At 39.2% G+C, this 18,129-nt stretch overlaps 2 protein-coding genes across 2 annotated transcripts in view; one reads left to right on the top strand and one right to left on the bottom strand.

Annotated features, from left to right (window-relative positions):
• Window positions 1-10,456, top strand: part of LOC121405856 — a 34,051-nt gene extending 23,595 nt beyond the window's left edge. The window contains exons 11-13 of the mRNA XM_041596830.1: window positions 6,838-6,947; window positions 8,619-8,824; window positions 9,848-10,456. Coding sequence (XP_041452764.1) covers window positions 6,838-6,947; window positions 8,619-8,824; window positions 9,848-9,890 — 359 coding nt within the window. The 3' untranslated portion in view covers window positions 9,891-10,456. The remainder of the gene's footprint in view (window positions 1-6,837; window positions 6,948-8,618; window positions 8,825-9,847) is intronic.
• Window positions 10,457-12,120: 1,664 nt separating this feature from the next.
• LOC121406365 (ras-related and estrogen-regulated growth inhibitor-like) overlaps window positions 12,121-18,129 on the bottom strand; it is a 33,079-nt gene continuing 27,070 nt past the window's right edge. The window contains exons 3-5 of the mRNA XM_041597402.1: window positions 16,743-16,816; window positions 13,802-14,006; window positions 12,121-13,196 (exon numbers count right to left, since the gene is read on the bottom strand). Coding sequence (XP_041453336.1) covers window positions 13,009-13,196; window positions 13,802-14,006; window positions 16,743-16,816 — 467 coding nt within the window. The 3' untranslated portion in view covers window positions 12,121-13,008. The remainder of the gene's footprint in view (window positions 13,197-13,801; window positions 14,007-16,742; window positions 16,817-18,129) is intronic.

Genomic DNA, 18,129 nt, shown 5'->3' with positions numbered 1-18,129 from the left:
ATAGGATTCTTCTTTCAGTGCGCTCGTCTGAAAGGCTTGCATATTGCCCAAGTAAGAGAAGAATTTCATAGTCGATTCGCTTATCCATTGGAAGGATATCTAGCAATAAATAAACAATTTCGTCAGCCGCACTCCTTGGCAAACCAAGCACTCTTTTAAAAAGAAAAGATTGAGCCTTGTTCAGACGGGACAGCATGTAGTTGGTAAGTTGGATAATCTGAATCCCATACAGCATTCTTGGTATACAGAACATTTTCCAAAGATGAGTACATATTGGTGGCAGCAGGCGTAGAGTTCCTTGCTTTGTTCCAGTAAGCGAGAAGAAGGTGTTATATCCCTTTGATATGATGTCATTGGTGTGATCAATATTACAATTGCTTTTTATTATGCCAAGGTGTGGGTGCTCTCTGCTTTCCTTGATCGTCATTCCTCCCATTTTCCACTCGATTGAACTTACACTGGTTGATGTTTTTTTGTTTATTACTACTACGGCACTTTTTTGTGGATTAATTTTATATCTCCAGGCACAGGAATAATTGAAGGTGAGGTCCAGCATTGATTGGAGTTCACGAGGGCATGTACTGATAAGAGCAACGTCATCTGCTAGTACTATCACTCCCATGTAGCAACCGTTAATAGAGCATCCTAGACAAGCATTCCTTAGTGATTTGATCAGGCCGTCGATGAAGACTGTATAGGCCCATGGGTAGGGTGGGAGAGAGCACACTTCCCTGTTTTACACCTTGAAGGATTTGAAAAGGAGAGCTGACTTTTCCTTCCCACATGACTCTACTGGTACTACCATTGTAGAATTCTTCCAGTGTAGATAACAGAGATTCATGGAGGCCTAGGTTTTGAAGCTTAGAAAATAGGCCTTTATGCCAAACGATGTCAAATGCTTTCTGTGCATCAAGAAGAGCAAGATATGTTGTGCATTTCATGGCAGAGTTCAGTTGGATTATTAATTCCAGTGAGGATGCAGTAAGGAGGCAAGATTTGCCTTTCTGGAATCCAAATTGTAACTGGTCTGGGACATCATTTATTGCAAGTGGAATTTCTAGTTGAGATTTGATGAGCATTTCCAAAACTTTACCAATTGTTGAAGAAACTGTTATGCCTCGGTAGTTTGAAGGATCTTTAACATCTTTTCCTTTTCCTTTGTGAACTGGGACTATAAGGCCGGACTTCAAAGGTTCAGGAATATACTTTAGGGATATACATCGATTGAAGAGGGCGAGGAGTAATTTCCGAGCTATTGGGCCAAGATATATAAGATGCTCAGGAGATATATTATCAGGTCCTGCAGCTTTTTGTTTCTTGAGAGAGTTAATAGCTTCATCTAGATCTTTTGAAGTAGAGGGTTGAAGTGGTTGATTCAGATTGTCCTGGAACGGGCGAGTGGGGAAGGCTTCATCTATTTCAGGCGGAGAAGAGGCATTTATATAATCCGGTTTAGCAAGATCTGAGAAATATGTGTTGAAGCCATCTAAAACTGCCTCTCCTTCATACGTTGTACCCCTATAAGACAGTGTGTCGGTAGACCGAGATCCTTTGGTGCGTTTGACAAGCCTATAGAAGAGTTTGTCATTGCTACCTTTAGCATCCTCAATTTCTGAAAGGAGATTATTGTGACACATCCTCCGTGCTTGCCTGATGCTACTTCTAAAAAGACGTTTGGTATATATATGCTTGATCCAGAGAGGGTCCTTGCCTTTTGGTTTCCCGCTGGCCCTCCAGAGACGCCAATAATGTTGAGATTGTTTATAACATGCCTCTACCTTTTTTGTCCACTCTCTTTTCCCTTTCCTTTTTCTTTTCTGACGGCCCTTCGAGTGTGGTAGAGTTAGTGATACCTTCAGCATTTCTTTGCTAAGTTGATCAAGCAACAAGTCAATTTTAGTCGGATCCAAACACATTGTAGGAAGATTATAGAAAAGTTTCTTTGATATTTGTTCCATAGGAAGAGTATAGAGATGGTGCCGCTGGTCTGCACTGCACTGATGCCAAAATATCTTAGGACGAAGTATAGACTTTCCAGATCCTCCAGTAATGCGATCAGGTATATCATGATCTACTTGATAATTGGCTAAAAGTGGTAGTGAAAATGTCACTTTAACCGGTGTGTGGTCAGAGGTGTTTAGAGGATCATCATGCTCAATAAGAAGGTCAGAGAAGCAGTTTTCTAGTTTTGCAGGTATTATAAAGTCATCAATGTATGAATGTCGTAAACCATCATCTGATTGGAAGGTGTACAGCTCCTTTTTATTTTGGAGAGATGACAAGTTAATCATGTTCTCACTAATCAGAAATTCCTTTAGAATACGTTTTGTAGGTTTCTTGCACGATGCATTTGTCAGATCAGCATTCAGATCTCCACCAAGTATAATCAAGGCCTCTTTATGAGTTGTTTCGATGTGGGATATGGTAGAGAGCATATGATGATACTCAGAAATACTATTGGCATCAACATCACATGGAAAGTATCCATTGCAGATAATTAAATGCGAGTTTGATGGCTCATGGAGTAGATCTGTAATGACTAATCTTTGTGATTGAGATTCTATCTTTGTTGCTTTCCAAGAGCTTGATGTTCTGATGAATGTAGCTACTCCACCCTTTGCTCTCCTTCTTGGTAGTGGTAACGATGAGTTATTTTGCTGTGATATACTAAAGACTTGGAAGTTATCATTGATATTAGCAAGCTCATTAAGGTCCCAATGGCAAAGCCAGTGTTCTTGAATTAATAGGATATCCAATTCTTCTAATAGACGTGATATGAAAGCATTGTTAGACTGTGCCCCCCTGCAGTTGAAGGTTCCCATTCTTAGTTGTTTTCCTTGTTGTTTTCTAGTAAGTGGAGACTTGTGGAGGTTAAGTGTAGTATTTGTTGGTGTTGGGCTCTCAGTGCTTGGCGAATGACAGGGTCTGTAGTGGATAGGGGTAGTGCTAGAAGATTTATTGTATACATCACTGCCTGGTAAGTGTTCTCCATTAGAGTTTTGTGGTCGGCGGTTGAGGCTCGGCCCTGCCGAAAATCCTGTTGCTTTGGTGAAGGTGTTAGGTTGGAGGCCTCCTGATTCAGTTCTTGAGTGACTGATGATCTATCTTTCGTGATGCTGTTATCCTGTTGTTTCCTGGGCTGTTGTAATTCAAGGCATTCTTGAAGAGATATTGGGCTGAGGGGCCTAGAGGTGTGGTAGTGGCTGTTTCTATTTTTCTTTCTCTGAGGTAGATCTGAATCATTGGTATCATGACGAGAGTTACTCTGCTCTTGACCATCTTTAACCTTGTCTGCATAAGATACAAACTGTGCCTGCATATCGTTTATCTCTCTTGCTGTATCCTGTTGAGTTTTTGATGTTACATAACTTGTTTGTGCTGGCCATTGTTCATTATAGTTTACTGCACTTTGCCTTCTTTCATTTGAATGAAACTTGGTGTTTTGACTCTTCCTGTTATTATTATTTATTCCTTTGCTGGCATATGGATGGTTTGGTTTCCTTCTGATGAATTCTGGGTGTTTCTTTTTCACACTGAAGGGAGGTTGAGCCTGAATACTAGTATCATAGTTAGAAGCCTTGTCTGAGCTGGTATCGTCAGATAAGAAGCATTCATCAATCAATGGAGAAAATGAGTTCCTGATGGGTATTCTATCTCTAGTATTACATGTAGATGTTCTCCTTTTCATCTGACCTTTAGGCTCATTTCTGACTCTAGAAGTTGACTTTGAGGTATGTTGCAGGGGAGGATTCTCATTCATCATAAGATCAACTCCTTGTTGAAGGCACTGTGCATATATGAAGTCGAGTTGAAGTTGTAAGTCACACACTGTATCATCCCGATCTTTTACAGCCTTCTCTAATTTATGAATGTAGTGATCTTTCTGTTTAAGTAGATTCTGATCATTAAAACGCAGATCTTGTAACTGCTTGATTTCTCTGGTAGACTCCCCCATCTGCCTGTGAAGACTCTCATTTTCGCTCATGGTCAGGCTAGTAAGTGATCTCTGAACTTTGAGGTCTTCTCTCAATCGATCTTTTTCTTTTTTCATTTTGAAACAATGAGTGCAGGGACCTGTAGAATCCAAAGAGTCTTGACTTTGATTGACATTATTACTCTTCTTGAGTAATTTTTCCCCTTCTGGCTCTAACTGCTCTACTGGAGAGATGATGGAGGGGGACTGGTTAGCATTAGGAACTGGGTCAGGAGTACCAGATTCTTCTTCCAAAACATCTGGAGTCTCCATGCTCAAGGTTGGAGGATTCACAATACTACAGGAGGAGCAGATAATTGATTCGTCTTTAACTGCTCTGGTAGGGAGGCAATGAAGGTGAAACCACTTGCAGCAATCTTGACATTCAACAGAGTTTTCAGTATTTGGTGAATTGCAAATAGCACAGTTTTCTTCTTGAGAAACCTGACTTTCTTGAGATGGTGTAGACAGCTTCATAGGTATATCTTCCTGGAATCTGCAATCTGCACAGATGAAATCAATCTCATCCATACCTAGAAGGTGGGTCAAGTCTTGTGGAGACAACATTGTGCATTCAAAATGTAGCCATCTGTTGCAGGAGGCACAAAGAATAGTCTCTGTACAGGCATGAGCTTCGCAAACTGGACATGTACATGTTGCCTTTCCTTTTCTTTTGCAGTCGCACCCATTGCGCTTCATGGGAGTCATTTTGGAGAGCAGGTCAAGTCTCCTTTTAATCTCTTCAAGAGTTGATTTTACATCAGTCATATCCACTTGAAGATCAGAAGCATCCATGTTAATGATTTTTGATAACAGCTCTGGAATCAGCTGTGTCTGCTTTCCTCTTACTAGTAACTTGCTAGTTGCTCCGAAGAAAGTGATGGTTAATTTCTTCTGTTTGCCTCGCTTCCCATTAACGAGTTTATTGTAAGTTTCGATGGTATTCTTTGCAATCCCTTTGCTATTAACCCCTTGTGTTAGAACTGACACATGTTGTGGGTTGATGCCCCCTTTCTGGGTTGAAGCAAGAATGGCTAGATTCTGAAGATTCTCAAATAGTGGGTGTGGTAGGGTAACTGCAATTTGTTTTTCACCATTCCGAGTTAAACTACCCATATTCATATCACTTAAAATACACGAAGCCATGGTCATATCATAAATTCAACAAATTTATCAAAACAGATGAAAGAAATTCAACGAAGTTGGAAGAAATAAAATATTTACAACAACAAAACCAATAATCATTAAGATTAAGAATAAGATTCTATTTCTAATATCAAAATGAGCTGTAGCTGCAGGATAGGTGAGAAGAAAGGCTGGATAATGAATAAAATAATAGGATGATGGCGATGGTGATGAAAAATCATAGAATAAAAATTGAAGGATGTAAGATGAAAACGTTGAAAAATCTTCCAGCTCACTGACAGCAATCAATAAGTTTTTCAAGAAAATGAAGTTTAGCGAAGTAGGGTGTAACGTTAGGCAGTTAATAATAAGCAGTGTGACGAAAATAAATAGGCGATGAGTGCAAACGAAAAGGATGAAAGGGTTGACATTGAAGCGATGAAGGATGAATAAGTATGACCGAAAAGAGAGGATGATAAACGTTAGACTATACTAGCAAATGAATTGAAGGATGAAGGGTGACAAAAATCATAAGTCAAAGAGAGTGAATAGAGACAGTCTGAAGATTTGCTAATAATATTGTTTTATGTACTCACTCCCCTGTGTCTTACTCATGTGATGAACTCGAGTCTGATGATGGCTAGAAGTGGGGATCCAATTCAAACATCAAAGAACTTGATTGACTTGGACTTGGTGAAAGTTTCGCTTCAGGTACAATAGGCCAACTCTTAAATGCACGAGTGGGACCACGTAGAGAATTTGGGCGCAGGTTGCTCGCGTACACAGTAACAGTTGTTTACATACGCGGATCAAGACGCAAGTTCCAAAAACCCTTTTCGAAGAAAAAGGTCAAAAAACTTGAGAAAATCGACAAAAATCCCGCCAATACTTCTTTTTAATATAGAAAATTTATATGGAGTGTGGTGACTGGAAAAACCCGATCAAGATGATTCCAATATTGATTCAATATTGGACGACTAGAAGGGGAATTCCCGAAGTGTACGCACCACTCATCGCGCGCGCATGCAGTTTTCAATGGCAAATGCGCACTGTGTGTGGAACTGTGACTGCAGAGTGATGAACAATTCCTATTAAATTTTTTCTACAGATGCTGCAGTAAATCTCTAAATGCAGAGAAAACCAACAACTGTTAGGAAGTTTGGAGTTATATTCGCTTTAATTTCATTTTATCTTATAATAATTTGAATATATTTTAGAAATTGAGGCACAGGAAATACTATTTTTTGCATGATAAATCGAGTGCATAGCTTTAGGACCCCTTCTACATCGGGCGGCGAAATTAAGAGGTTTTAGAAAAACACGACGGGATTTTCGTATTAGTGAGTTTTGTGATATTTTCTACTTGGTTAATGATCTTTAGAATGTTTGCCACAAATTAGTGAAATATAATTTGTTGAAATATTAAAATTGGGACAGTTTTTATTGTTTGAAAACAAAGTGCGTAGCTTTAGGTCCCCCCATCATACAGCAGAGTCAGAGTCTGAGGGCGGGAGAGAAAGTTAAAAATTATTTGCTAAAATTCTCTGTATGAATAATAATCATAATACTGGATGTCCCATTTTTCGGTCAATACAAGGAAATATAGGACTCGCTTTGCAAAATATTGGACTCGTCTTCGACTCGTCCAATATTTATGCAAAGCTCGTCCAATATTTCCTTGTATTAACCTCAAGGCCATCCAATATTATATAAATATCCCGTTTCTTTTATGATTGCAGAAAGCACTTGTCTGTCACCAATCATCGCATGTGGGTTGCTTGGTGCAGCACTTCTGGTCTGCCTGCTTTACTTCATCGCAGTCTTTATCTTCAGTAGAAACTTTCCAGCGGTAAGTTTACCTGTAGTCTACAAGCTCAGACTCAAATTTGACAATCTACCCGTTATAGGCTATACCATGTATAGATTGAAGAATAGTCTCCAAACTCTGTGGCCCGTATTCCGAAGTCGGGTTCAACTTAAACTCCGGTGTAAAGTTATGGTTTAAGTATGGATAGCCAATAGTTACATAAATCACTAACAGTAGAGATATAATATTTCACCTCATTTGGCTCTCAAATCATTCATAATCGTCTAGGAAGTATAAATAGATGATTGCCTCCACCATCGATGAATCGGGAAAGAGCACAGTAGCCATACGAACCATACAAATTAATTTGAAAAAAATTGCACTTTTGGCTTCCCATAATTTTAGCACTAAGTTAGACCATGGTCTAAGTTAAATCTGATTTCAGAATATGGGCCTGTGTAAAAATGGTAGAGGAAGCCACAGTACATAGTGAATATATTCTCATTACCTCAGACACTGCATTATGCACTATGAGAATTTCGCGAAACCAAAAGGTCTGTGGCTGCAGACTATGTTACAGGGACGCTACAATATGCTTCAGACACCCCGACGAAAATGAATTCATATCGATCAAAGTTTTTACGTATAATTTCCTATCACACATCATCGGTCGGTTTGGAGTAGGTTTCATTGACTGCAGCATTGTAGCAGGTAGCAGCAAACAAACGATTGGACTTTACCTCTGTATCTTTGTGTCTCTGTCTCTTTCTCCCTCACACGTGTCTTTTTTTTCTTCCAAATTCTGTTTCTGTTTGTGGTAACTCCCGTAGGAACTCGGCAGGACAGCATTTTGCTGGTAAACGCCAAGCTGGTATAAAACCAATTACCTATGAAACATTTTACGTCTAAATGTTTAATCAGTGTTAATCAGTCATAGTGGCGGACGTTATAGACGACAGATATCACTCTCGGGCCTTTTTATCAAAGTGGAGACAATGGCAGAGTTGGGATTCGAACTCACAACCTTACGATTATGAGTCCAATGCTCTAACCACTGGACCACACGACTCAATTATCGATTGATCTTAACTCGTTTTGTCTATATTGCGTTGGTGTCTTCCCACATGGTAAAATCCGAGTTCACCTGCAACCAGTTTGTCCAGTCTATTGACAATTTAGAATATAATTGCTATTTATCCCATTTACAATTTTGTCTTATTCCTTTAAGATCTTATATGGCTTAATCATTGATAAACAGCCAATGAAGCAAATTTTAACTACAATAAGATTTTAATGGGTACTTAATCAAGTGTGGAGTACACAAAACGGCATTTAGACCTACTTAGACTAAAATGAGTTTAACCAGTGTGATACCACCGGTGTGTTGGCTCGGTTGGTAGAGCGTTCGTCTCACAACCGGGAGGTCGGGGGTTCAAACCCCGGCCACGTCAGACCAAAATACGATAACAGATGGGAGTTGATGCTACCCTGTTTGGCGTTCAATGAATAAAGGGATAGAGCCTCGTCGATCTGGAGCTGCACAGCGGCTGCCGGGCCCAGGATCAATTGGGCAAAGCAAATTTGGGGAGTATTTCATTTCATGTCTATTTCGAACAATAAAATATGAAATTTCATGGATTTTCATCAGGCTATCGGAGTAGACGAGCCGCTCGTAGACCAAGCGAATATAACCTTCTAGCTCTTTTTTTGCAGAAACTCCGTACTCGTCGCCCATCCGAGAACGAGTACGAGAACCCTTCACAACACCAGTACTCTTCCTACCTGAACTCGCTGAATACCCGGGTAGCCCTGATGAGAAGACCGGAAAGCAATAACTACAACCAACCTTACCACGTCAGGGCCAGTAGGACGTTAAGTAGGTTACCAAGAAGATCAAGGACTCAACACACGTTGCACAGGTATGAAGGGAAAAGTCGGGCCGGAACGTTCTGCTCAGACCAGGGGCCTGTAAACGAATTTTGAAGAGGGGGTGCTGTATGGAAAAAAAAAATAACGTGACAAACCAAAAACTTGTTTTCATTCCTAAATGGAACTGATTTCGGGTCAATAATATTTTACAAGCAAAAAAGCACAACAAAGGTTTCTTTCCAAAATGAAGGTCATTTTGGTAATTTCTAGATTTTACCATATACGAACCTGGCATCCAGCATTGCTACCTATGGGGTTTAATATACGCACCACTCCCAGAAAGATCTTATTGGCTTTTTATTATGGCTCACGCAGAGGTGGAGGTCGAGCCATTGTCAACTAACAATAGCTCTCCCCTCAGAAGCTTTGTTTGACCAGCGCTTTGTTTCATAAAGACTTAAAAGTATATGCGATTATGATAATCGCAGAAGCTTTGTTTGACCAGCGCTTTGTTTCATAAAGACTTAAAAGTATATGCGATTATGATAATCGCATATACTTTTAAGTCTTTATGAAACAAAGCGCTGGTCAAACAAAGCTTCTGAGGGGAGAGCTATTGTTAGTTGACAATGGCTCGACCTCCACCTCTGCGTGAGCCATAATAAAAAGCCAATAAGAATCGAGGGTTCCATAATTACAATAATTGTAATTATGGAACCCTCGATTTTTGATTGGCTGCTTAGCACTGTTTCCATGGTATTTAATAATGTTAAAAGTAGCTGTAGTTCTCTTTGTGAACGAAGCGGGTCCCTCAGTGCTCTGATCCCACTGGACAGGTATGCAGATGGAATATTGTTCAAAAGATTATTTTCCTAAAAAGCTAAGTGTATCTACATCAGAAACAGTTATCATGCTTTTAATCCAAGACCAAAGCTCAGAAATGTTGCATGGAAAATGAGATAACTAAATTTTATCAGCCAGCTCTCATGTACTTTTACAAATGAGCAGATGAACAAAATTATGTTATTTGTGTGCACACATAGATTATTTTTCGTATTTTTCAATTTTCACAGGACGCAGAGTGAATCGGTGATTTATTACAACCTATCAGACTGACAATACTGACGATCTTCAAGTTAAAAAGGAGTTCATTTGCAGTACACCCTATATTATGTATGTAGGTTTGCGTTCATGGGAATCTAGTGGAGTTGTCTTCAAGTCCTTAACATCACATTCAACTGGGTTCGAGTCCTAGCAGAAATCGATGATTAACTTTAAATTTCCCAGAAGCGATCAAGAAGGATAATTCGTCCGCACGCATCACTAAGAATGCTAAGTGAATTGATGAATGCTGCTTGGATAATCATCCAATGTCTATTGTCCTGATTGTCGTGAGAACTGCTTATGATCATAGCAATTTAATTCAACATGATAGATCGAGTATATTTGAGTGTCCGTCTTTGAATCCTTTGAGTTGACATTTTCTTTGGACGAAATGTATCATAATTTTACTGTAATACATGTCTATTAACAGAGTAACTGCAAACACAATAAGTGTTACATTCTTTGCCGATTGAATATTGCATGTAGGCCAAGGAATACCTTCACATGCAATAGGCATGAGCTGGAAAACATATATCTTCGCGACTCTAGCTATCTACATATAGGTCTGTTTAATGAAGAAATTCATGTCAAAATTTATTAAGTAGAACGGTAGGTGGAGAGGGAGAGAGTATTCTTATTGATGCTTATGCTCGATTGAAATGAACCGGCTGTAAGAGGTGCGTCAGCAAGAAGAATGATAACATAAAGATAATAACAAGAAGAAACATTCACCGTTCTTTCTCCCTTTCGTACTATTTTGATAATTTCTATCATCGAGACCGGTGCAGCGTCATAGTTGTCAGTGGTAATACATATATTTCTTTAGTATTGAAAAACTACTACCACAAATGGAAAAACGATTAAATGTTGTTTTTTCTGAATACACCTTTTGTCTCTGCTTTTCGTTTTCGATGAAGTAGGCAGACATTCATGTTCCATCTTTATTTTGTAGGTTTGTTTTACCTACGCGAGCGAGGAAAAGACCAGGTGGGTGTTTCATAAAGCTGTTCGTAAGTTAAGAGCGACTTTAAGAACGACTGGTGATCCTTTCTTGTGGTAAATGGTATATACATTGGCGATGGTTAAGCGCGTAAGAAAGGTTCACCAGTCGTTCTTAAAGTCGCTCTTATCTTACGAACAGCTTTATGAAACGGCCCCCGGAATATTGTAAAAGAGGTAGGCATCCCCAGGCCTTTAGAAATGGAAGATTTACATTCTGTAAATATTATTCCAAGGTTGCCACTGGGATGCAAAGCGTTCAATTCTCTGGCATTCAAACAATAAGTTGTATAAACTTTTTGTACGGCTTTCGAAATTAGTATTAAAAAATCTAGGAAGATAATGACTGGAAAAACGATAGCACGACAGCATAAATAATTTGCAATGAATGTATATTTTCGATATCAATGTACATCGACGTAAAATACAATATCTCATTCACATAAAAATCTATCTAGAATTTCATTCAGAAATTCTTTACTTTATGTACAAATATACGATACAATAACGCGGTCTCTTAAAAATGAGAGTTTCATTCATACCATCTAGTAATAGTCAATTGTTTTTTTTTTATAGCATTACATCTTCTGTTATTATTTAAAACGAATAAAAGTTAACACTTGTTAAATTCTGTTTGGAAGTTATATACTCGGTACCTGATACTGATTATCGGCATTTTGGGTGCTAAAAATTTATTTACAGGTTGTAGCACGTCGTGGCCATACCTTTCAACAATAGTGCTCCTTTATGACCTAATAGTGCTGAATTTAGCACTTAATTACAACATTAATACAATTCTAAATTGGACCTGTAACCTGCTCAAAATCCACTCTGTTGAGTGTTAAAGGCGCCTTTTCCAGAAATGTTCAAGGAAATTACGAATTGAGAACAAAAATGTTTTAAGGTTACTTTTAAAGTTTTAGAAGTTAAACATGTTTTAATGTCTCCAGAAAGGCTGTTCTTAGAGAATGACTGTACAAAGATCTTTCCACATATTTGTGAAAATTCGGGTGAAACAAGAGAAATACAGCTAGAGGAAGGTAATGATCTTGAAGGGGTGTAGCTTTTAGTTAATAAAATTAGGCACGTAATTCGGAGAAGAACCATGCAACCATGATGAACCATGAAGTTAACAAAATCTTGAAGATAATACGTTGCTTTACAGGGAGCCAGTGTAAAGATATATTGTAGCCAATTATTGTATACCTAAGGTACCTTGAAAAGAACAAAATCACTATACATGAAATAAAATAAACAATACCTTGTACGATACTGGTTGGATTTTTAAAACCAAGTACACAGTACCAACTAGGAAGAAATGTAAATTATCTGACATTAATATCTCATAACATCTATTATCTCTCAGTTTGTTAAAGTACTGTTTACTCAGCTTCAAAATCTATAAGATCTACACACACAATACTTTCAGAAGATTGCTCCCAAACCTTCTCTGATGCTAAACTAACGCGGCAATTGAATGGCCGTACATAACGTAAAGGAGGATGTCGTATAATCATGTGGTTTGTCCTGTAAATGCTTTTTGGATGGTGGAGTGACAGAGGCGAAAGTTGAAAGAAAAGAAAGAAAGAGAGAGAGAAAAAAAGACTCGTTCGTGACGTAAGATAAAGTTCTTAAACGGATTGTAAACCTGATGAGAATTATGACTTGTCGCAGAAGAGATGAGTTCAGGTAAGTTGAGAATTCCTGTCAGCGAAGGGTTAATGAGAGGCGATGAATAGATTAGTAATTGAGAGGGCAGATGAGTTGAGATGATTTAAGGTGAGTTGAGGTGAGTTGAGGTGAGTTAGATTGATTTGAGAAGAGTTGAGATGAGCTAAGAGGAGTCAGGATGGGTTTAGTTTAGTTAAGATGAGTTGGGAAGTACTGGAGTGATGACGGACAGTCAAGCTTTCTCGGAACGTCTAGACTGGTCTTTGCATCTACTCTTCCTCGTTTATCTCCTAAATCAGACGTCCATGCCGTAATTCTTTCTTTTAAACAGACTCGAGCCTCATCGACCAACAGGCATAATCCTCGTGCCTGGTAATGTTCGAGCGTATGTCAGCACGCATTACCATGGTTACGGAGCGGAGTCCATCAATATGATTATCAGATGACACTGATTATCACTTTAAAGCGTCATTGTTTTCTTCTCACGCGCATGCCCGAACATCCGACCTAGCAGCGAGGATTTGGTTCCGAGTTTGTACATTTTGGCTTCGCGGTATAGCTCGTGGAAGAGATCTACGATTTGTTGGTAGGAGTCCGCTGCGGAGATTTCGAGGTACGAACATCCGAGGTCTTTGGCAAACTTTTCTCCTGAAATAATCGGAAAGAGGACAAGAATAGGATTATAGTGATTTTTTCAAAGCATACCACCAAGCACAACTAATGGTCCTGGCTTTAGCTTGAGCCGTTGCTTCAACGGGTCTAGGGCGCTCAATGCATGCAAGGAATTAATCCCGTCTACTCTTTGACATCCCGTTGGTTCTGCACAGCACAATGCTACATAACAATACTGGCGGGTGTTTCATAAAGCTGTTCGTAAGTTAAGAGCGACTTTAAGAACGACTGATGAGCCCGTCTTGTTGTAAATGGTATATTCATTGGCGATGGCTTAGCGCGTATAAGAAAGGATCACCAGTCGTTATTAAAGTCACTCTTAACTTACAAACAGCTTTATGAAACACCCACCTGGTCCACAATGGCTGTACTCAATATGAATGAAACCTTATTCCAACTCTAGAATGATGGAAAAATGGAAAATCGAAATATGAAATGTTTCATAAATCTAGATTGAATGTTAGCACAATTTAAGATCACTATTGCTTTATCACATGTAAGTTACTTTTTTTTCTCTTATTTTTGATGCTACTCCGACTGAGAGGAAAAGTAAAAAGGGCCGCGTTTCCAGATATACGAACCTTCTTTGGTAAAGACTTTCCTCGCGTGCATTAAATCCGATTTGTTTCCCAATACCATGAAGGCAAGTGGGGTGGATTTCCCGCTTCTAGCTTCATCCAGCTTTGGTCTCAAATCGTGAAGCGCCCTCATGCTTTTCGGATCAGTAATGGAGTACACGAGAAGAATTGCATCAGCCCAGGCAACAAGCTCGTCATTGATGGAGATCTGAAGGGGGAGTTTATCAAGAGAGAATATGAAAATGATTTTACTGCATTAAATTGTTTGATTGCAACTGATAAGACAGTCTGAGAGTGATTGGAATAAAAACAAATTCAATAAGTCAATCCACAGACTGTCGTGTTTGTCATGTATACCAATAGAATATACAAAGACATACTTGCCAACATTTGAAATCTAAAAAGAGGGACAAATTTGGCCGGGCGGCCCCCTGGACCCCCGGCCGGCCGGGGGTTCAGGGGGCCGCTTAGCTTAGGCTCCCGACTTGGTTCAGGGGCAGCGCCCCCTTGAGGCTGAAAGAAAAATAGCACTATGGAGGGCCATTAGATGCTTAAAATGATACCAGAATCACATAATATATATATTAATAGACACTCTACACACATGCCCCAGTTCTGTAGTTCAGTACCCATGATCTTGAAAATATTCTCCCGTTGATCTGTCAGAGCACTGTTGCAGTGACAAAATTTCACATGCTACCTGACCAATATTATCGTCATAAGTTTTCAGGAGTATTGGGTACAGTTTCACGGCTCCTTGATCGGTACTGCCATCTGTAGTCTGTAAGGCTGATGCTTGACTTTACTGACCAAAGCTTTCGCATAGCTGTCTGCTAGGGTACAAAGGATGTTACTTGTTTTTGTCCGAGCAGCACTGTAACCCTTAGCAATTTTGAGTCGGGGAAACATTTGTCTGTTATTCTGAACAAATCACCACCAGCATGGACCATGGTCAGAAACATCAATTGCAATGCAGGCCTACCAACCTGTAAACATACAAAATAGGAGTGATTAATTTACAAAATAGGAGTCACAGCATATTTCCCATAGATGACTGTACATAATATATGGACAAAAAAAGGGGAATTTTCTTTCCCTATGATATAATGGATATTAAAAATTTCCAAAAAAGGAGTAACTCCTTTTAAAAAGGAGTAGTTGGCAGGCCTGGCAATGTTATGTTCCACCAAAAAATCAGTAAATCTTACCTCGGCTCCAAATATGACAGAGGTATCCTCTTTGGGCATAAAGGAAGATATTTTGGACATGCGAGTCGCATCGAGATCCGCCTTTTCATTGTCGATGTGTTTTTTCTTCTCGGCGTGCCTTCTTATTTGTTATATCATTAGCTCCTCCACTTGAGATTTTAATTTTATGTCCTGCCGGCAACACATGCAAAATGCAAATTCAACGCCTTTCGTGCTTGGCTTTATGAAATGAAATCGTTGTTTGTACTCCCCTTTAAATTTCTGCACCCTTTTCCACTCATTTTGATCAAATCCTCTCTAGTTTTGCGAAATAATCCCGTTAAATCCACGATCGTCACATACCCCGTGAACAGCTCAGCAAGCGTTAATACATGTCCCACATATAGAGATCGGTGCTGTGCATACATGCGTTGTGCACAAGTACATGGGCACTCCGCATTGCATGCAAACAAACCACGTTTTCGCAGTCTAGTCAGTCGCATGTGTACACACGGTCACACAGTGGAAAATCGACTTGGGAGAGCGATCGAAACTTGACATACCGTACACATGACCGTACATGTACCATCGGTCAGTTTCGTTGGTGGGACTGAACATTACGTGTATCGATAGCTCAAACCCGGAAGTCATAGACAATACTGTACATTTCGTAATATTGAACACGCGCAAACACTTTTTTCTCTTGTTTTCTTTGATTTTTTTTTGTCTAGGCTCAAAAATCGGAACATTCTGATTTTTCTGCTCTAAAAAATTTTAAAAACGGGACAATTCCGATAAAAACGGGACAGTTGGCAAGTATGCATATATAGCAAAAGAAGAGAAATTTCGGCATATGAATGACAACTTAAAGAGACATAGAGCTTTAAAGTGCCATCTACGTAACGAAATTGCGGGATGTAATATCTTGCTACGTCGAATTAATATCATTTTCATGTCAACATGGTGAGACCGTCTTGCTAATAAAAAGTAAAATGTCGACATGGCAAAAATATGTTATTCTGCCAAATCGACGTATAAAAAATTACATATTGAGATACATTAACCTTCTAATAGACTTATAAAAGTGATTATGTCGACATGGCAAGATAATCTCGACATGTCGATAAGTAAATGGCGCTTAAAGCTTCTGAACAATGACGGTATTCGTCTTAAAGTTCATTTTGGCGGTGGGATGGGCCTTTTGGAAGGAGGAGTGAAATGATAGTCAGGACTTTATCCTGACGTTATATCCTCTGGCGTAGATTCGAACAGCGAATCTACTGATTCAGGGCTATGGTTCAGGTGATTCTATTGTGTCATACTCCATGACTTGAAAAGCGTCATGAACACCCTTCACCATACTCACTCTGATAAAAACACATTACGACTGAAAGGAACATGGTGAAAGAACTGAGAGAGAAACACACAGTGAAAGTTTAACGAAACCCAGCAACGGAAAAAAGACAGATATTTTCAGGTTCTAATTTATTAATAAACTACACTCCCGTATTTTCTTAAATAACTTGATAACCCTATCCTATAGATTTGATACAATGCATTTTCCTTTCGTTTACAAAGCGCTGCGCACACCATTCTTCATGAAAAAATCCTTTTGAAGAGGCCTTGTTTACACGTGTGCTGTATTAAAATCACACATATCACTTCATGTATTCTTATATTGGGAATTATGCTCTATATGAAACATTAAAATAGCCATATTTGGCTGAGTTGTAAGAGATTTTGGAGCATATTCATACCTCGGGTCCAACGTCGAGAATCTCCATGGAAACGAGATCGTTGTCTATCTTTGCCTGATGGTGATATCGGCATTCTGAAAAGACATCATTAACATCTGTCATTGGGACAATGCTTTTTTTTTCAAAGTTAAATGCAGCGTCAGGAAATCTAACGAAGAGAAAGAGACAGGTTGGAGGCGGGGTGAAATTAAAAAGAAAGGGGGAGGCCATGTAATGAAAAGAAACGAAAACACAATTATTGTTAACTGTGAAAAGGGGGCGTTATCTTTAGGTCATCCCCCACACCCGCCTCTTCCCATCCGAACTCCATGGCGCGTATTTTGAAGTCGGGTTTAACTTACACTCAGGTTTAAAGTAATGGTTTAAGTATGGATAGCCAATTGTTACATAAATCACTAACGTTAGAGATATCATAAGTCAGCTCATTTTGGTTCTCAAATCATTCATAATCGTCTAGGAAGTATAAATATATGATTTTCTTCACCATCGATGAGTCAGGAAAGAGCACAGTAAACATAAGAAACATAGAACTTAATAAAAAAATAACACTTTTGGCTTCCCATAGTTTTAGCACAGGGTTAAACCATTGTCTAAGTTAAACCTGACTTGAGTTTATACGGTCCCAAGAATAAGTTATCATTTCAAGATTCAACATTATTAGAATGTATGGGAAGTAGAACTTCATTCTCCGACATTTCACCACCCCTATCACGACTCTGTACTCTTAGTACATACCCGTTCACGTACTCGAAGGTGATGTTCACGTACTCGAAGGTGATTTACACATGCAATCAGGCGACGTCTGCCCTGCTCGAGGCCGAGTTCAATGTCTATTTGGTTGACCGACCATCGCATTCACCCATAGCAAGACATCGCCGTCAATTTGTGATACCGGAAATATTACACCGAGTCCCTCAAGAGGTCTCATCAATTATCCAAGATAGTGCAACTAATTCAGGTTGCAGTAATCAGGGTGATAGGTTTGAAGGGGTGTAGTGTTATTATATGTATTGGCAGAACGAGGACTTCTCAACGGGGTGGGGGTTGGGGGGAGGGGAAAAATTTAGATCCTACAAGGCTAACAAGAATGCACTGCAGCAGTGAAGATTTGATTGTATGTGCACTGTTAGAAAAAAAAAGATTTTACAGAAAAAAAGCATTCTGTAAATTGTTAAAACAGAGCAGATTTTATAAAAAGGGGGAAATCCGTTTTATTACAATAAATTTGGAAGGTTGCATACACCAAATAGCTATTTTCTGTAATTTTATACAAACGCATGTAATATTACACAGTGCAGTAAGATTACACGTGTTCTCGAGACTCTGCTCCTCTTTTACCCCCTCTTCTGGTATTCCCATTTTTTTTATTCTGTATTGTTCTTTTCTC

Source organism: Lytechinus variegatus, chromosome 19 (genome assembly GCF_018143015.1).
Source record: "Lytechinus variegatus isolate NC3 chromosome 19, Lvar_3.0, whole genome shotgun sequence".
Classification (NCBI taxonomy): Eukaryota; Metazoa; Echinodermata; class Echinoidea; order Temnopleuroida; family Toxopneustidae; genus Lytechinus; species Lytechinus variegatus.
This window is presented reverse-complemented; position numbering and strand designations above follow the sequence as displayed.